This window comes from Ylistrum balloti, unplaced genomic scaffold, assembly GCF_031769215.1.
Source record: "Ylistrum balloti isolate Yb309-2 unplaced genomic scaffold, AGI_CSIRO_Ybal_v1 Utg370492, whole genome shotgun sequence".
NCBI lineage: Eukaryota > Metazoa > Mollusca > Bivalvia > Pectinida > Pectinidae > Ylistrum > Ylistrum balloti.
Window position 1 is genome coordinate 93,049 of NW_026782320.1, and position 25,017 is coordinate 118,065.

Below are 25,017 nucleotides of genomic sequence, written 5' to 3' on the forward strand. Positions count from 1 at the left end.
TTCAAGTATTTGAAAGAGTATAAAGAAAAGAAAATCAAGCTGCAGGAGAAATCACTGGAGCAGCAGGAGGACATGCTACAGCTACAGAGGAAATCTACAACTGCACTTGAATTACTAGATGTGAAAATTTAGCCTGGACAGTCATTTGATTTTCAATCATTCATATCCCCATTTTCAGTTTCCCTGTTATTGGTTTTGGCAAATGAGAAAATTGTTATAGCATTTTTTAGCAGATAGTTGGCTATTCAATAAATATCGCCATCTTTTCCCCTCCTTGGTATGCAATGTTGTTGTTGTACAGGTGTACTACTGGCCCATCTGCACCCAAAGGGATTCTTTCGTTGATGGCTTTATTGTGCAGTCTAAAGCAGCACTCAATTATCCTGATGCTCTTTGCTGGCCTAAATTGCAGGCATCCTCCTGTTTTGTGCAAACATCTGTGAAAAAAATATCAATTTCTTACGGGTATGAAAAGTATGACTTATGGTGAATCAATTAATGCTATCTTGCTTTAAAGAAGTTTAAAATCATTGTACAGCTTAACATTCTTCAAAGCAATAAAGGATACAAAGGAAAAGAGGCTCAATGGGTCTGTATCGTTCATCTGCACTTTAAATTAATTTAATTCATTTACTCCATTTGAGCAAACTTGGTAACCCTTTATACCAGCATACTGTGACACACACCCAATATCTTTAGGTAATTAAGAAATCATTTGAATGGAAAAGTTGGACAGATGCCGCACCACGACATTTGCTCCCTGACACTTAACCATTATTTTTTTGCATAATTTATTCCATAGAATTGTATTTCTTTATCCTGAATATACCTGAACCTGCTCTTAATCACTCCAAAGGCTCTTTCCACAGTGTTCCTAGTAGAGCAGTGAGCTTTGTTGTATCTCTCTTCCTGTGGATTCCCTGTGGCACCAAAAGGAGTCAACAACCATCTTTTTAAAGGATACCCCGAGTCTCCCAAGAGCCAACCATTCATGTTTTCCATTATATTTCGTAGACCAGAAAAATGAAAGCCTCATGGGTTGCTCCAAGCCACCTAACCACAATGTTGGTAAAACTGTAAAAAAAAAGTACTAAATTAAATACAGTGTATTACTAAATCAAATTCATGTATGGTCAAACTTTACCCCTTTAGTCCCCACTACTAAGTATCTGTGGGATGAGGAGCATATAATTCCCAATTTTGTTGGACCTTTGCCTAAGGAAGGTTTTTGTAATAGTTAATCAAAATCGGTGCAATGTTTTTTGAGAAGTATAAAATGTAGAAAGTTTATGATGCAGAACAGTCGGACACTGGACATGCAAACTTACCGAAGATTGGCATCCACAACTCCCTGCACATTGATAGCTGGGATTCGTTTACGACAGATGAAGTTCGGTTCTTCTTCCCCAGACATTCCTTAGTGTTATATACACCTATATGACTGGTCAGGTTGTTTCAGATTATTTTGTTCATTCCGGATATTTGACCCAGTGTCCGGGTCCTTTTGTTTATATGTTTATTATTATTATGTTGATTTCCGGTTGATTAAACGGCGGTAACCGCATGGTAATGGAAATGGTCTTTTTGTGTGTTTTAACCTCTCACAAGCCAAGCACCGTGTATTCCCCAACACCACCCACAACATTGGATAGGTATCTGCGTACCATCAATGGACCCCACAACATTAGGGAAGCTAGCTATGTTATAAAATCCATCTTTGACTCTGTTCAGATCATCATTTGATGTTGTCAAGTTTATCACAAAGAGCTGAACAAACAGAATAGATGATCTTGGATACTAATGCTATGGATATTCCATGGAGGTCACCAACCTCCGACAGGAATTCTCCCTTTGCCAAAAAGCGCAAAATTTTGTAAATGAATAAAATATCTTCTGATATCAGAAAATTATAGTCACAAAATTTTCAGGCAATGAATTTCTGAATTCCTAATTAAAACATTCAATGAAAAAAAAACTCCGATGTTTAATTATTTGATGAATTTTTATTGCAGAAAATAGGTAATAAATACTGAAATGGCACCCACAAATATTATTGTCATGATTGTTAGCATATGTATACAGGAGAAACGGAAGAAAAAAGTAACTTTTCACTTAAGGGTAATATCGATCGTAAGAATTTTTGTGAAAAGCTGCACTGAACTGTAATGTCCTGTAGTGATCGGTGTGCTCGGTCTAGTCGCTATATGTTGGTTAGTCTGTCTCGTACGCAAAAGTCGATTAATACGACGTCTGTCTGTGCGTCTCTTCGTTAATACAACATGTAAACAGCCACAACGTTTGGCTCTGGTGTTTTGTTTAAATACAGGAACTGCACACTACAGAGGTCTTACTTCTCAATGCCCAACCAACCGATATCTATGGCAACATACAGAAACCCACAACTGAAAAAGTGTCCGATTTGACCTGTAAATTGCGGCCCATTTGATCTCAAGTTACCAGCTTTTCGATAGGCTTTAAGTTATACTAATTTATGTCAATCTGTCCTCAAGATACGAACTGTGATTGGATTTGATGACATAACGCCTGACACATAGATATCATCAAGTTTTTACTTGTTGGAATAGACACCGCAATTGTGACGAAGTAACTGAAGAAGAGAGTATATTTCGACCACATTCACTCCAGGCTACCCTAGCGTGGGCAGTACTGTTGAAATGACGAATTGTCTCAACCTGGTTGATGCATATGTATTCCATAAAAATGATCCGTGTGATAATCCTATTCAAAGATATAACTCAAATACAGCTATGACACATTATCGCTTCATCATGATGTTTGTGATATAAACATGGGAGGTGCAAGGTTTTGGTATCAGCATGATGATGACCCTTGTTGTGACGAATGCAGACCGAGAGGGAAGAAATGAGAAACACATTACGGAATTATTTAAGAGTTTCACAAACCTCTGAGAAAAGGATAACTTTAAGGACAACCTCTTTACAACTTGGGGTGGAGGAATTGTAGAAGAGGTGGGAGGCAACATTATGTAACGAACGACGTCTCGCGACCCGCTAGTGGCCGCACCGCGGACGTCACCTCTGTAGTTACAATAATAAAAGTGCCCAATGGGTTCGACTGCCGCTTTCGCTTGCAGATTTCACAAACAAATTTCGACCAAGTACTGGCAATAATGACGAGAAGAATTAAACAGATTCAACAATTTATTATATATTTTACAAGAGTAAAGTTTAGCATGAAAGACATTTAACCGGCTCAGTGAGTGTTTCTAATTAACCCTAACAATGTACAGAAGCCACCTGAAATAAACTTTTACCTAAACTAACTATCAGGCAGGAACCAATGTCGTGGTTGTCGAAATTCTCTAGCTAAATTAACTCTCGGCCCACGGAATCTGACACCGTTCCTGGGGGCGAGTCTCAAACCTCGCCGAACGGACAAATCTCCGCCACGTGACCGACTCCAAATTTACAAAGTCCAACTCAACACTACCGCCTTCTCCTACGTTCGTCTTGGCAAGGGGGGCACACAAAAATCAGCCTCACCGAACGGGAGAAAACTACTCCCCGAGAATACCAATTCTCGAATTATCCACTATTTAACAAAATTTCAACAGCTAGCGAACGTTCCCCTCAATCACGACACAAGGTTCCAGCCAAAACTTAAGTCCGCATAAATCGAAAAATATACCAAAATACACGGTCGGAAATCAAACCTATCGGGTTGTAGGTGGCAACTGATGTTTAGTAAACCATTTTATAACATTTTAGGGAAGAGATGGGCGCTGACAACACAAAAATCTAACAGATTACCCTGCCCGAATTTCAATACCGACCTATCGTATCTTGGCCTCCAAAGGAAGAGGCTGCGACGTCACTTTTTCTCCCAGAGTTCCTCGCTTCCTCGGACAGGGTTGTACTAAATTCCGGAAAAACGACACGAAGCGACCCACGCGTCGCTACACACCCTCCAACCACCCGGGCAGGCTACGACCGCGTAGCCGAGACTCAACTTACTGTTTCAAAATCCGTAAAATATTTCTATGTTAAGTAATGGCCTTTGTCCTGGTAATATTGACCTTTGGTCCAATGACCTTGGACTCGACTGACTATGACTCATTTCCTCTCAGGATGTCTTACAATTCCACCAGTGAACGACATAAACCTCGACCTTGACCTTTATTCGGCAATATCGACCTTTGACCTAGTGACCTTGGCTCCTTTACCTCTGATCCTTTCTATCTCATGATGTCTTGCCACAATTCCACCAGTGAAAGACAAACCCCGACCTTGACCTTTGACCTAGTTAAGGTTTGTCACCCATAATGGTAATGTATCACCAGGCTGGCCAACGATGGTTCCACATGGATTGCTGTTGAAACAACACGTGGTCCACAGGACAAACCAGGTGGGCCAAAGCCGCCCAAACTTCTCGGAACTGAACTTAAAATTAAAAGATTAGCCATGTGCTATCAATTGCCACATCCAACTCGACTCACAATAATAATAATAATATTAATAATAATAATGAACTATTGCATTTGATTAAGTACCATCATTTCCTCACTGGCCAATAAATTTGAATGACATTTCATGTCTTTACATACAACAAAATTTCACCATTTGAAAATAATACCCAATGGAGGCAGGCCCCTATAGCATGAAGTTTAAAATTACAATACAAAAATATTGGCATTATTACACATAATCTCAATTTCCAGATGACTCGGCCCAAGTCTTTATTACTATAATTGCTTGTACAATTTTAAATTACAATCTACTAAAGATAAATTGGTTGGTATCTAAATGTCACTTATATAAAGTCTTGCTCAATTGTAATTTAGTTAAGAGTCACAACTGTATGATCAGATTTTTTTTTTTTTACTTTGGTGCAACTCCTGGAGCGTCAGCAAATAATTATTGCCAAACTTCAACAGTAAGTAATCAATATTACAAATATGTGCTTCCCATAAAATAATGGGTCATGACAGTCCTTGTCCTCACATGGTTGTTTGTCTGGAATGTTTAAAGTTCTGGGAAGCACCATAAAATTTATAATTTTAAGCAGATGTTCTCAAGGTGCAGTTAACTCAGTTTCTGAACACTTTCAATCACAACAACTCCTGATCTCTTCAGGCTGTAGACACAATTTACATTCTCTCCACTGTGAGGAAAGTTTTTGGCATCCCTAAGCATGTTAAGCATCATTGAGCATTTGCGAGCATCTTTTGAGCATTTTTCCACGAGTAGCACCAGATGTACATGGTAATGGTTGTTTAAGCACAGATGAGCACAATTGAGCATATTTTAAGCATCTTTGGAGCATTTTTCTATGAGTAGCACCAGATGTACATGGTAATGGTTGTTAAGCACAGATGAGCACACTTGAGCATATTTTAAGCCTCTTTGGAGCATTTTTCTATGGGTAGCACCCGATGTACATGGTAATAGTTGTTAAGCACAGATGAGCACACTTGAGCATATTTTAAGCATCTTTGGAGCATTTTTTTTCTATGAGTAGCACCAGATGTACATGGTAATGGTTGTTTAAGCACAGATGAGCACAATTGAGCATATTTTAAACATCTTTCTAAGATAAGTGCATAATGTTCATGGTAATCATTCCTAGTGCTTAAGTTACAGATAATTCAGGCTAGCAGCCAATATAACAGTACATTATTTGATTAGTATAATTTGAATTGATACACTGTGGGCCATTACTGTCATCTCCAAACAATCGAATTTTTACATTTTTATCTCAACAAGTTTAACTGGAACCAAGAAAAATATTCAGAGAGTACAGTTACAATTTTACTGTGTACATTACATTATAACAATTTGAACTACAGTTTACAATATAGAAGAACCCGACTAGTTATGGCTGCTGCTTAATCATTACATTCCATGTTCGAATTTCACTACTGGCTATCATGATGATCATTACTAGTCTATTAGTGGTACCTCAATATTATTACCACAGTCGAATGAAAATATATAAATTCATCATTCCAGACTTCAGAAACCCCCCATTTTGAACAGAAATACCCGTATTAGCACTAGTCAGGTTCTTGGCTAAGGGGCAATACCTCCATAATCACCATCTCCTTGGTGGCAACATGATTTCCTCTCAGAGGTATTTACTTGTATAACAAAAATAAAAATAACAAAAATATATGACATATATAAAATTAGCAAACTTGAAAAAAATATTCTGCTCCTCCTCCGGCGGCCAAGAGTTTTTCCCCCCTACCCACAGCTATCACTGGGGAAGCCACCCTATACTAACATATGACTAAATTAAGCCGGTCCAGGCATTCGGACACCCTCCCCTATTCTAACTAAATGGCTGTGAATGGTGCTCCGCCCAAGTGTTGGTCGTATCAACTCTAGCCACAAGGACTAGAGCCCCACTCGAAGCCAACCTAACTAACCTACCAGGCCGAATAACCCACCCCATCAATTTTGAACCCTGGGAGAGTCAAGGCAAGGCTAATCTTGAGTGTTGGTCGTATCAACTCTGGCCACCCAGACCAGCCCCTACCCGGTGACCTCCCTTTCTAACCCAACCAAACTGTAAACCTATCTAACCTATCAAGCCGAATAACCCACCCTATGAATTTTGACTATGGGGGAGTCAGGACAAGGTTAATCGAAAGTGTTGGTCGTATCAACTCTGGCCACCCTGACCAACCCCGTCCAAGGGACCTCCCCCTCTATCCCAGCTACCTAAACTACTTGCCCAATTATCTCCCCTTGAACACCTGGCCCGACTTGTACTACCTATAACATGACACCAACTTATAAATTCCTATCACTCTATCTTAACTCGCTGTCTCCTCCCTTCCTGTTCCCATGCTCCCCTGCCTCTACCTAGAACCACCCCCCCCCCCCCACATCTAGAATTTACAGGACCCCCCCCCCCCCCCCCAGTCCAAGTTCAGTCCCTACCCTACGTTCGTCTTAACTCCCGGATGGCCAGGTGGCGGATCTCATGCAGGTACCTCCGCATCCCTGTGGGGTTCAGGTGCACACCGTCGCCCAGCAACCCCGGAGACAGCAGCCGCCGGCGGACCACCAAATCCAAGCCCCGCTCCCGCAACTTGAAATTGAGGGCTAGGTTAAGGCGGGCCCGCCGCGCAGCATACTCCGCCGGGGTCACCGACCGAGGGCGCAGACGCAGAAACACCTTCATGACCGCCACCCTGGCCACCCCCCATTTATCTAACCTGTCCAAAAGCCCCCTGAATAACCCCATAAACTGTGCTATGTTGAAATCCCGATTACTAATGTCATTCCCCCCGATCTGTAATATCACCACCCCCGGCCTAAACCCCCCCGCCATCATGTCATCTACCAACCTCCATAGCGTCCAGATATTCGCCCCCCCCCCCTCCCATAGAACCGCACCTCCACCCCCTGCAACCCCAAATTTTCTCTAAACCTCCCCTCCCACTCCCTCCTAACCTGGTTCTCCAGTCTGGTAATATAACTGTGTCCAATAAGGGCAACCTTTCCCGAAACAAATCTGTTCATGGCGAAATCTAGGGAAGAGAGAAGAGGAAACAGGAGGTTAGGACGAATCAATTTGGTCTATATACAACATCACATCCTACTCAATTAAGTCACTAATGTCCGTAATGTTTAAAGATGTGTCTGACACGCTTCCCTGGGGGAGGGAAATTTGTTGTGGACGTCGACTCTGGTGTCCCACGGGCCCCTGGTTACCTGTCCTCGAGTTGCGCGCATACAGTTATTTACCACCAGAAACGAAAGTTCTCCTGATTGGGTGTGGAGGTCTCTCACCGCCAGGGACGTCTTCCTGTCTCCAGGTCTCCGAGTAGGTATTTGGGGGTCACTGCCACGTCTGGGGTGTGGCCACCACCCCAGGGGTCCATGGTGGCTATCCCAATGTTCAATCACCCGCGCACATAAGAGAAAACTGTATCATTGCAAATACCAAAGGTTCCTGGAGGGCGAGAGTCTCCCAGGACGTATCCAGCCGCAGCACTGCATGAACGTTATACCGATTCACCAATGGACAGGTCGCCGGCAGTTTCAGGGGCCCGGGTCATCCTCTTCTGTCTTTATCCCTCCCCCAGGTCAGGGGGTGTCAAGAGCACCATTTTACATGAAAGATAAAACAAGTATAGTTCAGACAGGATCTACATAATCTAAATTACTATACAGACATCTTCCCTAACCTACACAAATAAATGTACTGAAGGGCCAATCAGGTGAGGTCATAGGCCCCGGACCGCATCCAGTCGGGAGGCCGTCTACGACGCCTCCCCACTCGACGGTCCGGAGTTGCCCACAGGCTCCCCCGACGTCGCCATATTGATGCCGAACTTAGCGCGGACGCCCGATCGACATAGAGCACCTGAAGCACTGAGGCCCCCTCTGAGCCTGGCCATAGTAATTTCCCTGACGGGGGGGTGGCTGATCTCCCCTACGATAATCCCTATCCCTATTAAATCGGGCCTGTAACGCCTCTATCTTCTTAACAAGAGTGGCTATTTGTTCTTGCTCGGAGGTCCGAGCCTCCTCCCTCTCTACAACGGGGGATTCTGTTAAGCTATCGACCCCCCCCCCCCCCCCCGCTTGGGGTATCCTAGCAGACCCGCCTATCCGATCATAGCTCTCCTCATCAAGGGCCATACGAACGGCCTCTGCTAAACTGGAAGGCTTATTCCTTCTTAGCTGTTTCTGGACCTCCCGATTGTCCAGCGCATCGATAAAATGTTGGATCTCAATAATACTCCGCGTCTCCTGATCAGAGTCTGGATAGGCCCGAGCCGCTATCCTTTGGATATACCCAGCCAACTCGGATAATGACTCCCCCTTCTTCCTAGTTTTTCCCCGAAGCTGGGCCCAGTACACACCCACATCCCTCTCGGGGTCAAATCTGGATTTAAGTGCCGACGTCACACTTTTATAGTCTAAGCGCTCTGTGGGGGTTAGATCACTATATACCCTAAGGGCCGTACCCTTGAGTTTCACAGCCAGGAATTGGCAAGCTTGAGCCTCTGTCCAAGCGTTAATGGTCTTGCAAGCCTCAAAGTGTGTAAACCAATCTTTATAACTACCCTGGCCATTATAAGCTTCCGGGACAACTATGGGTTTGGGCAGGGGAACTAACTGGGGCGACTGGGGCCGAGTCGCCTGCGAAGGGGCTGCCCCGGGTCTTGATCTAGGGGTCGAGCCAGCAAGGGGTGTACTAAACCTAATCCTTGAAGGACTCCAGCTAGAGGGCTCCCTATTCGTACCTTGGCCTAGGCCGCGAGGGGACCCCGTATCTTGGGCGGCCTCCCCAATTTTGCCATCGCCCACCCCTTCCCTTTCACGAGCCGGCCGCCTTCCACGCGTTTCGCTCCTACACAACAGCTCATCTAATCTTTGGCGCATTGATTCTATCTGTATTCCGTAGTCCGGAATATCAAAATTAAACTCACCGCCCTCCGCCATCATTGCCAGCACTTAATGACTAAGTTTTTAATAGAAGTAGTTATCAAACAGTCGAACCAATTTCAGATAGAATTATTTATAACTTATCTTGACCTTTAAACCTTAATTTTCCCTATACTCCTAATGGTATCTTTTTAGCACCTGTCCCGCCGGAGGTTCCAATTGTAACGAACGACGTCTCGCGACCCGCTAGTGGCCGCACCGCGGACGTCACCTCTGTAGTTACAATAATAAAAGTGCCCAATGGGTTCGACTGCCGCTTTCGCTTGCAGATTTCACAAACAAATTTCGACCAAGTACTGGCAATAATGACGAGAAGAATTAAACAGATTCAACAATTTATTATATATTTTACAAGAGTAAAGTTTAGCATGAAAGACATTTAACCGGCTCAGTGAGTGTTTCTAATTAACCCTAACAATGTACAGAAGCCACCTGAAATAAACACTTTTACCTAAACTAACTATCAGGCAGGAACCAATGTCGTGGTTGTCGAAATTCTCTAGCTAAATTAACTCTCGGCCCACGGAATCTGACACCGTTCCTCGGGGCGAGTCTCAAACCTCGCCGAACGGACAAATCTCCGCCACGTGACCGACTCCAAATTTACAAAGTCCAACTCAACACTACCGCCTTCTCCTACGTTCGTCTTGGCAAGGGGGGCACACAAAAATCAGCCTCACCGAACGGGAGAAAACTACTCCCCGAGAATACCAATTCTCGAATTATCCACTATTTAACAAAATTTCAACAGCTAGCGAACGTTCCCCTCAATCACGACACAAGGTTCCAGCCAAAACTTAAGTCCGCATAAATCGAAAAATATACCAAAATACACGGTCGGAAATCAAACCTATCGGGTTGTAGGTGGCAACTGATGTTTAGTAAACCATTTTATAACATTTTAGGGAAGAGATGGGCGCTGACAACACAAAAATCTAACAGATTACCCTGCCCGAATTTCAATACCGACCTATCGTATCTTGGCCTCCAAAGGAAGAGGCTGCGACATCACTTTTTCTCCCAGAGTTCCTCGCTTCCTCGGACAGGGTTGTACTAAATTCCGGAAAAACGACACGAAGCGACCCACGCGTCGCTACAATTACACCCTCACTGTGGTAACAATATCAACAGATCTCGCCCATTTTTGCTGAGTTCAAGGCAGCTGTTATGTCTGTTGGTGATCCAGCACGAACAAAAAAGCTAATTTGTTTGGCAGACCACTAATAAATTTTGATAGAACCTCAAAACTTGGTTTCCCAATGATCTCCCCTTTCTCAACTACCTGGCAATGATGATCCTCTATTGGCTGACCAGGAAGGAGAACAAGTTTTGTAAAGTTCTCAGACTCTAAAAGCATCGCTGGACCATTTGAATATCCAATAAGAAAGCGCTGTTTAAAAAGATGTAGGATACTGTCCCAATTATCCTGTTCTGTCAAAGAATTGAACCATGTTAATGCAGGTCCTTTGCGGGGAAGATGAAAAGCAGCTATTTTCCGACTAGGATATAGGATAATCTAATTTTAGAAATACAGCATTGGAGGTGAATTCCTGATTCAAAATTTTCAAAATCTTTGTCAATTATCCTTGAAAAAATAAATTCATTACTAGTAGTTGGATAATTTGGAAGAGATATGTCCTCTGATGGAAATGATGTAACTGGAAGTGGAATGTCACTGAAACTAGTAAAAGATGTGTTCAAAAATCTGAATTTGTATTCTTAGTTTTCTCGTGACGTCACAACTCTACCCATAATGCTTCCGTCCGCCATCTTGTAGGTCAAAGTTATTTCTATAAATATTCATCGTGGTATCATTATTTGGACAAACTAAACAAGCTATTTCAGCTATGGTAAACGTTTGTGTCGTGTACGACTGTCACAACCGTTCTTCCCAGGGTGTTGTTAAACGTTCCTTTCATGCGATTCCGGCTATTATCACAACACAAGGCGAGAAGACGCAATAGCAAGGAAAGACTGGACACCAACGAAATATTCTAAAGTTTGCTCAGATCACTTCGTTTCAGGTATATTTATCACTAATTACATTGGCTAACATGAGCTTCTTTACCTGTTATAAAAATCGTTTGAGATGTTTTACTCTGAGGTTGGAAAGCTACAGCACGCATAAACACAAACAACGTGCGTTCAATGACCCATGTCTCTGTAAACAGCATATATATACATTCTTAAACCACTATACTTGTGTGTGTGTATTATCTGTAACGTTTCCATGCATAAGGTATTAACGTTAATTTTAATAACTTGATTTGTTGAAGGACGCATTGACGTTACATAGTCATAGGATGTACTGTATTGTAGCTCTATAACTTATTACTGATTGAAAAAGATCATGATAAAAACTGTGTTCTAGCTCGAATCATCATTAAAATAACTCTGTTTTTTTTTTCAGGAAAACCATTAGATCTGTACAACCAAAGTCATCCTGACTGGGCACCTTCCCTGAAACTTGGTCTTGCAAGATCTGGTGAGGAGAAAGCAAACACCTGTTCCCCAACATCGTTAGAAAGGTAAATTATAACTCTAACTAGGCCTATTCTAATTATTATCATTCATTTATTTTGTGGTAACATGTTCTCTGTAAATTTTCCCATTGCTTAGTTTCTAGTAATACATGTTTTCAAATAGATTAATTAGATTGTAATCTTTAGTAGCTAATTCTGTATTTTGTTTTTTGTGTTTTTTTTGTCATTAGTTATTACATGTGTACATATATTTTTTCCTAGTTTATATATTTTAATGTGAACATCATAATATTTTATCCGGGTAAAAGATTATATAACACACAATACATTTATAAGTATCACAAGTAATTATTATTTATTATAGACACTCTCGCTTAAATTTACAATTGTATCTCAGAAAAGTAGTAATGTCCAAATGAAACCTTGGATATAAGTGAAAAAGCTTATTTCCAATTGGGGTCATCAGAACACCAAAGTGTATATCATTACTATCAATTCTTTATCTATCAAATGAATTGTATATGGTACAAGTTATTGGTACCAGGTACATACATTCTTGTAAATAAAATGTGTAAGCAGCTGCACTATGAAATTTTATTTTGTCTTGTGTAATTTTAGATATTCCAGAGCTCTGGAGAGACAACACAAGAGGATTAAATACTCTGCAGCAGAGACTTTGCTGGAACTGGCAGATCCTGTTCTCACTGCAAGCCCATCAGATGTGACCATACCATGTAGTACTAGTAAAACGTATACTTTTCGTTTGATGGGTAAGCTTGACCCAAGAAGTACTGATCAACAGACAGAAGGACCAAGTGTAGACCAGATCCGAGAGGACCACCAAAATCTGACCACTGAAAACTTGGATTTAAGGAAGAAGTTACAAGAGCAGGACATCACACCAGAGTCTCTAAAAGACAAGGATGAGAAGGTGAAATATTTCACAGGTCTTCCTGGATATTTAAGCCTGATGGCATTATTCAATTTTTTGGATCCACACATCAGTGGCAACGGCAGAAATATTTTAACAAACTTTCAGAAATTGTTTTTGGTGCTGATGAAGCTTCGACTAGACCTGAGTGTGCAAGATTTAGCTTACCGATTTGGTGTATCTGCATCAACAGTATCCAGAACATTCAACCGTGTTATACATATCATGTATGTTAGAATGAAAGATCTAATCATGTGGCCCGACCGAGAACAGTTGAGATCTACTATGCCCATGGAGTTTAGAAAGAACTTTGGTCTTAAAGTTGCCGTTATCATAGATTGTTTCGAGATTTTTATCGAAAGACCGTCAAATCTTCTTGCTCGTGCTGAAACCTGGTCGAATTATAAACATCATAATACCATCAAGTTTCTTATTGGTGTTACACCACAAGGAGTTGTGTCATTCCTGTCACCAGGCTGGGGTGGACGAACCAGTGACAAACAGATTACTGAAAATTGTGACTTACTACAACACTTGTTACCAGGTGATCTAGTTTTAGCAGATCGTGGTTTTGACATTGCAGAAAGTGTAGGATTGAAGTGTGCCGAGGTAAAAATCCCAGCTTTCACAAAAGGAAAAAAACAGTTGTCAGCCTTGGAAGTAGAACAGACCAGGAAAATCGCCCATGTCAGGATACATGTAGAACGAGTGATTGGACTTGTGCGCAATAAATACACTATTCTCAAAGGAACACTACCCATTGACTATTTACAAAGTGATCATGAAGAAGTGCCATTAGTGGACAAGATAGTTACAGTTTGCTGTGCTCTGACAAATCTATGTGATTCTGTTGTACCTTTCAATTGACCTGACTTTGCTTAACATATATTATGGTTCAGTATAATATCTAAAAAATGATCTGTGATATTAATGTGATGTACATTAGTTCTAGTGTTTATTGTATCTTGTTTAACTGGCTTTGTTACACAATCAGTTACAGATTGTTAAATTTTATACTGGTCAGCAAAATCAGTCCCTGCATGTAATATTGTACTGGAAAGGTAAAGTCACAATTTCAGTTTTCTGTGATAGAAATGTTAATTTATGCGAGATTGTCTGTGATAATTACTTGTAATACTAAATGTACTGTACAACTAAGTGTAGTCACAAGTTGATAAAAGCTGTTTATTTGTTAACCTGTATTTTGAGGAAATGTAAGAAAGTGATAAACATATGATTAATAAACATGTACAGGATTCTGAAATATTAAAACCATTGACTTGTATTCTTGTATTATACATTGTCCTCATTATGAATTATTCAGTTGGTGTGGGAGGAAATTGAGGATATTCACATGAATCAGTGCTTGTCTTGATGTAGAAAAGTTTTGTCTGACAAGATTAAATTTAAGTACTGGCAATTCCAGCAAATCGGAGTCCCTCAACAAAATCTAGGAATAATCTTGTAGAGAATAGTATTACATTTAAGTGTTATGCCAAGTTTTCCAGAGAGTGTGCATGGTCAATTTCATAATTCATGTACAACAATTCTTAAAAACCAGCAATCAGCAAAACCTAGATTTGTTTGTTTGTTGTGTTTATCGCCCTGTGAACAGCCAAGGTCATTTTGAGGCGGGGGTCTCCTTGTAGTAGTTTGTGACTACCTCACTGAACAACACGCGGGAGGCCCGTCGTATGTCATCAAAAGAAATTAGGGTAAAGTGTCTTGCCAAGGACACAACCAACGACAGCACAGACCGGTCAGTCCTCAGGCAAAAAAAATGGGGTTTCATTTACTCTGAATGCTCTCTGAATGGCATGGAGAGGTCATCATCACAATTATTAAAAAAGATGTCAGGCTTTTTTTTTCCCTTGGAGAACAATTTGACAATAGGCATTAAAGATAAGGATTGATTCACATAAATTTGCTCGTACATGTAAGCGAGTAGTAGATAGCAGCTACTAGGAAAGATGAAACATTTTTTTTCTCCTTGGCAAAAATCACATTGTTATAAAACAAAAATAAAAACACAAGAAAAATATATCTTTTTCAGATTTAATAGACTAAATACCCCAGATAAATTTTACATGATGAAATTGTACAATTAATCTTAGTTCAGAAGAGAAGGTACAATGTACATGATCATCGGAAGATAAATCTTTACTATAATTCCTACTGATAGATGTAAGGACCTGAAAACAAGCTAAACCAATAATAATATATAGCTGGACATCAGGATTATATATATTACAGTAATAATTCCATCAATTAATCCTTAGATACTACCATTTAATATTGTAATAATTGAATGATCATCATGCATGATTTCATATTTATACGTTCACGTTCATTTGAATCACATTTTTCTGCACTCTTGACAAAACCAGTCACCTTTTGGTATTCTCTTAATTTTTACACACTTGAAGTGGAGCCATACATAGGGACAGTTTTCATTGTCGCATCCAATTACAGAATCTGTATCTGGGTTGTATACAGACTGACACACACATATCAACCTGTTCGAATCTTCACTGGTGTCCTGTACACTTACACTGGGAGAAATGTCTGTTCTTTGTTCCGCAGAGTTAATGATAGATGATGTAGCCAAAGGACGAGAGTATAGCTTTCCGATCAATTCAGGTAATATCGCCCTCAAAAAGAAAGTCGACGACTTCTTCACAATTTCCTTGCAAAGTTCCTGGTCTACATCTATTCTCTCTGCATGATAGTCCACATTTGTCCACACAACAAAGTCTGAGTACTCTTTCTCACAAACAAAGAGTTGACGCTGGATTTGGTAGTAATATTGGTGGGTCTTTTTTAATCTAAGCTGGTCCCCATGCTTTTCTAGACAGAAGTTGCTATCCAGTGAGTCTTTAATAACTGAATCCCTCTTACAATAAGGACACTTGATTTCAATACATACTTCACCACAACAGTCACAGGAAGCAATACCATCTGGTGAGGCTCCAATAAAGGGATATTTCTCACTAATGACAAATCCACTGTCCCGTACACTGAAGTTTTCATGGTCCTTTTGCATCAGTTGGGTGTACGACTTGAGCGCCTCTTTTTCATGCTGACATCCCCATTTTGTTGCCTTTGTTGTGAACTTGTTCACGTTCGGATAGCAAGCAAATAGACTTCACTAAACTCTGTGAAGGGTTGTCCACTGATGTCTTGTACACGTTCTTCATCCGTGACGCAGTTATTCGTCCAGTTCTGAATCGATGCCATTCACGGCTCTTTGCTTGCTCGCGTGTAAGTTCTTCAGCATTTTTGATTTCCTCTGGTTCAATCGTAATGTCTTTCATAACTTCCTCGCAATGTTTTAGCAAATGTTCCTTGTCTACATTTACATATTTCTCATCCTGCAATTCTGACAAGACTAGTGGATATTTCTTGCTCAGCACATTTGGAATGTAGTGTTCACTATACTCTGGTATAAGAGACAACAACACTGGTCTTGATCCAGAGGAGTGTAACGCAGAAAATAAAGTTCTGAGTTCATCACTTGTTGGTTTGGCAACATCTGGGACAGATTTTTTAACAGGTGGAGTGAAAGATGCGTTAGCAATACATTTATCCAACTTCGTTTTCTTGGTTTTGGCTGAGGTGAAGTCAATTTCCCGAACTGTCTTACCTTTGACTTTCTTAACTGAGGAAGGGAGAAGCCAATACGCCTTGTCTTGTGTAACTGTCTGAGAATCTCTTGAGTTTCACTGACGCATCACGCGCAAACATGAGTGCACCGACATGACTACAAGACTCGCCAAGTCCAGCCATACAGTTACAATGGGCAGCCATGACCTTACCGTTATTCTCTGCCATCAACCACGGGTGTAATGGTGAGTCATTCATACACTGAGAATGGCGGACTCGTGCCGATATCAGGCGTAAATCATTATCCATCTTCACAGAACCGAGATCTCTCACCCAACCACTGACGAAATAGTTGTACGATTCTAGCGATTTATAAGCCTTCAAATTGTCCAGAGTGTAAGCACTTTGAGTGTTGACTAAATAGTTCACGATATCTGGGTATGCGATGGCAGGCAGTTCGTGGACATCGTCACTCCATTCTGACTTCGTAAGTTCGTATGGGTCCTTTCCACCGATAATGCTGATTTTCTGGTCATATCTGGCTTTAGAAATCACATCCAGGGTATCTCTGTAACGTTCCTTACTAGCAAGCTTCGGTTTGGAAGGTTTGTAATCACTCATCCTTGTTGACATCAAAGGTCGAAAATTTGCACACAAAATAACGCCCACTGATTTTCCGCTTGACCTACAAGATGGCCGCGTTCAATCGAAGTGCCCGGATGTACGGATCAGTGAAAACTAAGAATTTGTTGCCAGTTAATTGGCTTTGTTCTAAAAATTGCTCATCAATTAGGCCACTGCTAGTATTACTGTCTGAATCTGAATGTTCATTATCTGACATCTGAACTCTGACTGGAGTTAATCTGTTCCTATCAAAAGTTCGAAACATCAAACAAACATCTGGTAACAATCGTCTCACCATCCGGTCCCACGGTGGTCTTTGTTGTTGTCTCTTCCTGTCTGTGCCCCTTTTCACGGACATGAAACACTGGATGCCCACGTCATTGGTCGTGACGTGCTGTGATGATGTGCCTCCTCCTCCGTCCACGACTGGCGTCTCAGAAATTTCTTCCCCGTTTGACGTCCTCTTGACGGGTGTAGAACGGCTTAACAGTGACAACATCTTGGTCTGTACCATCACTGTTTGAAGGGAAACGTCTGGGTTGGTACCAATAGTAGTATCAACTTCTACAGCCATCTGTGCATCCTCCAACGTGTACGGGCATTCAGGAGATTTTGCTTTTTCCATGGCACTACACCTAGACATGCTGACACAACTGCGCCTTGGCGGTGTCATATCCTTCGCTTTCACAGGGTGCTGGCGCACAATAACTGACACAGATCCCCCTTTCTTGACAGTGTCTGGGAACAGTCTTGGCAGGGATGACATTCTTTATTGTGCGTCTTCTCTGGTGACTTCCTCTCATCATGGTTGACGACTAAGGTGTCTCGGGCTCTCTCGGTGAACAACATGAAGCGACCTCATATCGTCATAAAACTTCCGCAACCTGAAACCTGAAAGAGTTCAATGGGCGACTTGACTGCCGGGATCTTGAATACGTCATATTCCCTTGGATAGATGTCGACTGGACTCCAGAGGGTCTGGAGTTGGAAATTTATGAAAGCGCCTTGTTTGCTAGGGAGAACAGAGGACCCATCCTGTCTAACGATGCATGCCTTGTTGTATAAACACTTTTAGCTAGGTCAATGTTAACCATTGATTGTCCAGAAATGTGAAATTCCACAGGTTCATTTCAGGTTATCTGGGATAGGGGTCTAAAGTAAATTCCACAGATTTGCTCCACACCGGCTTGAAAGCGAGGGAGGGAGAACAACATAAATTGACACTGCAATCCTTCTTCCATTATGAGAAGTTAATAGGGTGCTTGCATTTGTTAGATTTTGGGCGAGTGGGGTCAAGTGTGATGAACATTCAAGACTCTCACCAAGATGCCTAGAGGGGGTCACAAAGAATCTTGTCCATTTTCAACATGATATGAGTTAATCATAGGAACAGTTGAGTTCTAAAATGAAGTGTGAGAGTATCTTGTCATTGTAGAGATCCATCCTTATTTTTAAGCACCGCGTAGAACCCCATATCAAGCTTCAGTCACCCAATCGGAGTCTATCTAGGAGTCTTTTGACCAACCCATTCATTTCACTAGTAATTGTTTTTAGGTCGAAGGGTCCGATGACCTATTGCGATCGACTTTTGTCCGGCGTGTCTGTCGTAAACATTTTCAACTTCTTCTCAAGTTCTAATGTCTCATTGAGCTGAAACTTACCTGAAATGATCATGACATGATCCTGACCAAAGTTTATTAATTTCTGGTTGGTCCGAAATCAAAGATGGCTGCAATCTTGAAAACACATTTTCGACTTCTTCTCAAGTTCCATCAGTGCGATTGAGCCAAAACTTGCAAGAAATGATCATGACATGGCACTGACCAAAGTTTGTTACTTGAAACATCCTCTGAATAACCAGAACATCTAGGGTGATATTTGGTCTGTAGCATGCTGGGATGAAGGTTTACGAAGTTTGTTGAAATGAATAACATTAACCCACTTTCACGGTGGTGGCTGAGTGCCCTTGATCCTTAAATACAGGTGAAATAAGTTCGAAATTTGGAACCTTGTATTTTATTTCACATCACCATTAAGGCCCATGGGCCTCTTGTTTCTTGTTACACCATTGTGTCTTTAGGACACTTTCTAACCTATGTATTAACCCCTTCGGCGCCAATTATCTCTTACAATGTACAGCTCAGCGCAAAATATTTTCCGGAAAATATCCGAAAACAATGGCAGCATTACTGAAACAAGCATACCTTGGCTAATAATAAAGATGTTAACTTCAAATTTGGAATAGTAATCATTTATTGCATACAGATTCTAAATATGTATTCAAAATTATATAATTCTAATGATAAGACCAATAACTTGCAAGTTAAACTTTTATAAAATATTTTTAGCAAATGAGTGTTTTCCACTCTGTTACAGGAAATTGGGGAAGAATTTTGTTAAAAGTAATTCTGGCTTGTATTTACAGTCTTTATGAAAACCAGAAATGAATTATGCTAGTTTGCTTTCAAACTTTTTTCCTTTTGATCACAAATTATAAACACGATGAGCAGCAGCACATCTATAATTTTGCTGCATGTGGTAAATTTCATGACAAGGTACACAACACATGGATAAATTGCACTGAATGCACTAATAGTTTGTTTGCTTTCTTTTCCACCCATTTTCTGTTCTGCTACTGCAAATAATAGTCTTGTTTATATTTTGCATCTCCATACTGTCCCACAAAGTGACGTTCGACCAAACGCTCTGAAAGTTCCAGGTTGGATGGTCTTCATCGTCTAGAAGACTTTCGAACAAATCCCTGTAATAATCCACTGATGACCTGTTCCCTAAACACTGTTTGGCCAACCGGTAATTCTGTTTTCTGGCAGTACACAACATAAGCGTTCACTAAAGCCACTTCGCGAATTTGGTGATAAACGGTATAATACCACTTGGATGACTTGCGTGGATATGCATGCGTCATCAGTTACTGATCCAAAAGATCATCATTCCTGTGCAGGTAAGATAACACAGTTCTTCTTAACAATTATTTATTTGCATCCTCCAGTGAGGGTGAAAACTCGACAAAAAGATAGCACACTCTAAGAATGACAAGGTTTGTCCAGTCCATGCTTTACAGAATGGTCAGGGTGAGAAAAATATTTTTGAAAGCACTCATCCAAGGGGGACAAGTGCCACATGAGAACCACTCGTCCCTGAACAAAAATTACTTGTCCCTCAGACTTGCAATTTTTAATTCTACATAAAAGTAAACAAAACCTGTGTTAATGTGTTTTCATTGTTTTAATAATCATATCTTGTAATTATACAGGAACTGCAGTTTTGTTTAGTCATCATTTCAGATTTGTCTCTCTCATAGAAAATGTCACTCTATGAATTAGTCAGAATCGCTATCACTATCCTCAAGCTGAGGTAATTCTGGTAGGTCTGTTGGTTCAGCAGCAGCATCCGGAGCATTGGTTACAGTTTTGACATCATCAGATTTTCCTGTCACATACCTGCGAGTTTTTGCTGAACATAACCATATATTGACTGCTTCATTTGCATCAAATGTTGAAACATTTTGTTGCATCTGTTTTATTTGCATTACATTCTGAAGTGTTGTTTGTTTCATCTGTGACCTGTATGTTGTCTTGAGTTTGTTCATTGAGCTAAAAGCTCGTTCACAAACAGCTGTGCAGGGTGAAAGTGTGATTATTATGTTTACCAATGCTAATATATGCTGAAGATTATCTGGATTGAGCATCAGTAAGTTTGCATATACTGTCTGAGGGGGTGAGCTCCGCTGCCTGTTCAACCTTAGCTTCAGATCTAGCCACTCTGCAGAGGTCCCATTTATGTCATATTCAGAAAGGCAGTCTTTGAAGTGATCAGTCAGATTGGCTACTTGGTTGTTACCAAAACTTCTCAGTTCATTAAGGTCAACAGGCCATAATGTGTGGTCAAACACTTGAAAATCAGCATAAGGAGGGTCCTGTAAAGATCCAAACCTATTACTGATTTACTGAACAACTTCCCCAAGAAATGTTGTGAATGTCCCAATCAAGTTTGCACCTTTATTTGTAAGTGAAACTGATTGAGCTGATTCCTTTCCACACTTGAAAACCCCATCAGAGTAACTCTGTACAAACTTGCTGTAAAATTCTCCTGTATCAGGTCCATTCTCTTTCAGCTCGGACAACTCCCATGAAGCTAACTCCAACTTTCTGACAACATCACTGATAAAGAGCTCATCTATCTGATAACATTCACTGAGGTGCTTAAGAACAGAAGTTACATCAATCATAAAATGCAAATATTTGACAAACTTTTCAGTTTTGAGTTCCCTTAGCAACCCTGTGGACCTGGCAGAATCTTCCCCAGTTCCCTGACCAACATGTTCCAAGTGATCAATTGTAACAGCATAATGTTTCTCTAAAGCTGCTAGTGATCTGTGCCTACTTGCCAACCAACGAATTTGCTGAACCCCACTGTAATAGGCATAGTCTTCCTCAATTATTTCAGAAATAGCCTTAAGTTCTCTTCTCTTCTTCGGTGAGTAAAAGTGGTATTTAAATACTCCTTTGACAGTGTCATCAAACTGACGTAGATATGGAACAGTTTTCACAGCATCCAACACCCCAAGTTCTAGATTGTGAGCGACACAGTGAATTGACAATAAGTGAGGGACCCTTTGTGACAACCTAGTAGCTACACCAGGCTTTTTTCCCATCATGACAGCTGCCCCATCAAAATTACAGCCAACCAGTTTTGAAACTAAAATTTCCTGAGTTACTCCAAACAGTTTCTACAGCTTCATCAATTGCTGCTAAAACACCTTCAGCTGTTGCATTTTCAAGAGAAACAATGTCACAAAGAAGAGTCTTTGCCCTGCCCGACGCTGGACCAACATATCGTAGAAAAACGGCCTCTTGCTCAACAATTCCTGCATTCGTGCTACCATCTGACAGAACACATAAAAACATGGCATGTTTTAGTTCTTGAGAAATAGCTTTCACCTCATTTGTGGCAATGTTGTTAATAAAAGTGGCACATGCCTTGTCATTCTTGTACTTCGAACCTAGATCTACTCCATTTTTTTCTTTTAACTCACAAAAGCCCTGGAATGATTTAAACGACTGGCCTTGTTTTGCTACATAAAATGAGGTGTTGAAAAGGCAGCCAATTTGCGTACGGACATTTTCACCCAGAGTTAAAGACATTTTTTTCAGAGGACCAGCATAATTTGGTCTGTTCTCAGACTCATACTTTTCCTGACACTTCAGATGTAATTCAGACTTACTATGAAACGTTAGAGATTCTTTTCTGAAATTCCCCTCACCCCCGGCGCCTTTGAAAAGTGGGCTGTCTTTATCTGCCACCATTGGATATTTCAGACAGTATGTGCAAACCATTTTATTTCTGTTTTAATCGTATTGAACCCAAGGAAATTCCTTGTGCCAACTTTCATTGAAATTTCTTTTTTTCTTTTTTGGTTTAACCACTTCTGTTTCTCCCTGCATAGCTGTTTTAGCTTTTGTTTTATCTTCTTCATCACGCTCTTGTCTTATTTTCTTAGACGATGAAGCTTTCACAAAGAACGATTCTATCGTTCGCTTCGCCATAGCGACATATTAACAGGAACTAAAAAGTGGATTCTAAGCAGTAAAATCATTTTCCGGACTTGATTCTAAATAAAGTGTAATCATGTATCCTTCTTGAAATCTGGTATTAGAACACACAGAAACGAAATATGAACACGTGTGACTTGATAATTCTTAGATAATGTCATTCTCAGTACCTTTAAAATTTTCCGTAATTGATACGATACTGGGTCCGGAATACATTGTCATATCCATTTATTAGTCTCTCCCTTCTTTATCACGTAAACACATCAAAATCACGTCGGCGCTTCTGTATCGTGAACATAGAGAAAAGGCTTCGACGGAACTTAATTTTAAGTATGATTTAATCCTAATTTGTTTAGAAAGATTTCATGGAATAAATGCTGAAGACAATGCACGTATATTCATCATTTTGATTTATTTATTATTTGCTTTTGAAATCTACTCGTCACCTGGATGAGTGCACGACGACATTCACTCCTCCCCAGCCAAATTTAGCTCGTCCAGGACGAGTGGACGAGTGCTTTTTTTTGCGCCCTGATGGTATATTAAGAAAATTGCACAATAACAGGATTTTACACACTGGATTCACATTCTCTTACTTGATATACTGGTTTAAAGGCAGAGATCTTATTATGGATACCTGATACACCGTAACCTCAAATCCAAGGTAATCTACATAGAAACTCTGTAGAGTCCTTATTTTACAGCATATCGTACAGAATGACTGAATGGACGATTGAATGACTAAATGTGACAAAGGACTGACAGCTACATTATACAGTTTAGAACTGCTGATGTAATCATTTGTAAGGTAAACAAAAACACTTACTCTGTAGTTTGCCGACATCAACCTATCTGAGCTAAACTGTCTACACATGACAGACATGTCCATGGCGCTTTTCAAACAGGAAGTAAACAAAGTGTGCGAGGCTTGACTAAATCTCGGAACATAATCCGGGCTATTCTGGATAGGGCACAAGTTTGAAAAAAGTTAAAAAGCTTTACATGCATTAATGCTCTGGTCCCATAATGGCGTAAAAGTTTAAGGATTTTTGCCAGTACGCTATCGTAAAAGATTGAAACACATGAACATGTAATTTACATGTACCTACAGGCAGCATGACCCAGCTGATCGCTAGCTTCAGATTTTAGCATTAAATGTTCTTGGCATATGATAATTATTTTCAACCATGATAATTAAATTTAACTACAGTAGTTAACACTATAAACAGTGGTACTATATATATAACATCAAAGACTGGTACATATATACTTAACAAAAAAAGAAAGGTTACACTACTTTATTCTGCGATTTATTAATTAACCCCTTCATCAATCCTTACCAATAAAGTAATTGATCAATTCTGATAAAACTGCAGTCATGGTTCATTATAAATCTTTGCGTTCAGTTGATTTTATTCGACTGTAAAGGATGTTGGGGTCAATTTCAAAGGTAACACCATTAGTAACAGGTATGGCCACCGTTTTCGAAGTAAACAGCATTGCAGCGTCGTTGCATGGAACTCTTAACAGGCGCATAATTCGAGGAGAGATTATGTTCCATTCAGCGATCAAGGCTTGGGCCAGCTCCTGCAAGTTTGACGGCTGATTTTGACGTTCTCCTGCGCGTCGCCCAAGAACGTCCCAGACATGCTCAATTGGTGACAAATCAGGTGATTTAGATGGCCAATCTAACACCTGTACGTTATTCTGCTACATGAAAGTTCTGCTGACGCGACTGGTGCATTTTCCTGTTGAAAAATGGCGCCAACGCTATGGTGTTTTAAGAATGGCAGAACCACTGGTCTTAAAATTTCGTCCTGATATTGAATGCCGGTTAAATTGCTATTTAACACAACAAGCCTGGTACAAGTCCCCCGACAAATACCACCCCAAACCATTGCACTTCCGCCGCCAAAGCAGTCGCATTCTGCAACGCAGCAGTTCGCAAAACACTCCCCTCGTCACTGTGTTGCAGACAAAACCTGGACTCACAATTCACCATGTATATATGTACAAAGTGATAACAGCGAAAAAAGCCTCCTGGAAAGGAGCGACACAACATGGGATTCGAACAAATATTAAATTATGTTTACACCCTATTTATTGTTTATCTTGACTAGAGTTGAATATGTAGCCATTTACAGTAGAAACAAATTCTATCAACATCAGTAAATGACTGAAAAAAGTATTGGACAACAATCTCATAAATAATGAGCCAAATAATATCACACTGATTTATGATATTACTCTGAGCCAGATAATGAACTGCTGTGGATATTGAATTAATTTACCAATTTATCAACCAATTAATATTGCAATGAATAATGAGAAAAATGAGTAGGTCACTGAAATTCACT

General features: G+C 40.5%; 3 protein-coding genes and 1 pseudogene across 3 annotated transcripts; 1 reads left to right on the forward strand and 3 right to left on the reverse strand.

Moving 5' to 3' along the window:
- Positions 1–241: 241 nt before the first annotated feature.
- Positions 242–7,873, reverse strand: LOC132555463 (uncharacterized; annotated as a pseudogene).
- A 3,420-nt stretch (positions 7,874–11,293) lies between these two features.
- LOC132555464 (uncharacterized) lies at positions 11,294–13,727 on the forward strand. The gene is made up of 3 exons (XM_060219812.1): positions 11,294–11,393; positions 11,857–11,974; positions 12,548–13,727. The coding sequence occupies exons 1-3, from the start codon at positions 11,294–11,296 to the stop codon at positions 13,725–13,727; spliced, it is 1,398 nt and encodes a 465-aa protein (XP_060075795.1).
- Positions 13,728–15,207: 1,480 nt separating this feature from the next.
- Positions 15,208–15,920, reverse strand: LOC132555468 (uncharacterized). The gene has a single exon (XM_060219816.1). It carries the CDS (start codon positions 15,901–15,903, stop codon positions 15,217–15,219), a length of 687 nt encoding a protein of 228 aa, XP_060075799.1. The 5' UTR covers positions 15,904–15,920; the 3' UTR covers positions 15,208–15,216.
- A 586-nt stretch (positions 15,921–16,506) lies between these two features.
- LOC132555467 (uncharacterized) lies at positions 16,507–17,087 on the reverse strand. The gene has a single exon (XM_060219815.1). It carries the CDS (start codon positions 17,082–17,084, stop codon positions 16,515–16,517), a length of 570 nt encoding a protein of 189 aa, XP_060075798.1. The 5' UTR covers positions 17,085–17,087; the 3' UTR covers positions 16,507–16,514.
- Positions 17,088–25,017: the final 7,930 nt, after the last annotated feature.

Coding starts and splice junctions, on each gene's coding strand:
- LOC132555467 (XM_060219815.1), bottom strand. CDS start 17,084: ATGAGTGATTACAAACCTTCCAAACCGAAGCTTGCTAGTAAGGAACGT.
- LOC132555464 (XM_060219812.1), top strand. CDS start 11,294: ATGGTAAACGTTTGTGTCGTGTACGACTGTCACAACCGTTCTTCCCAG. Junction 11,394..11,856: donor GGCTATTATCACAACACAAG/GCGAGAAGACGC, acceptor TTTTTTTTTCAG/GAAAACCATTAGATCTGTAC. Junction 11,975..12,547: donor TCCCCAACATCGTTAGAAAG/GTAAATTATAAC, acceptor GTGTAATTTTAG/ATATTCCAGAGCTCTGGAGA.
- LOC132555468 (XM_060219816.1), bottom strand. CDS start 15,903: ATGCAAAAGGACCATGAAAACTTCAGTGTACGGGACAGTGGATTTGTC.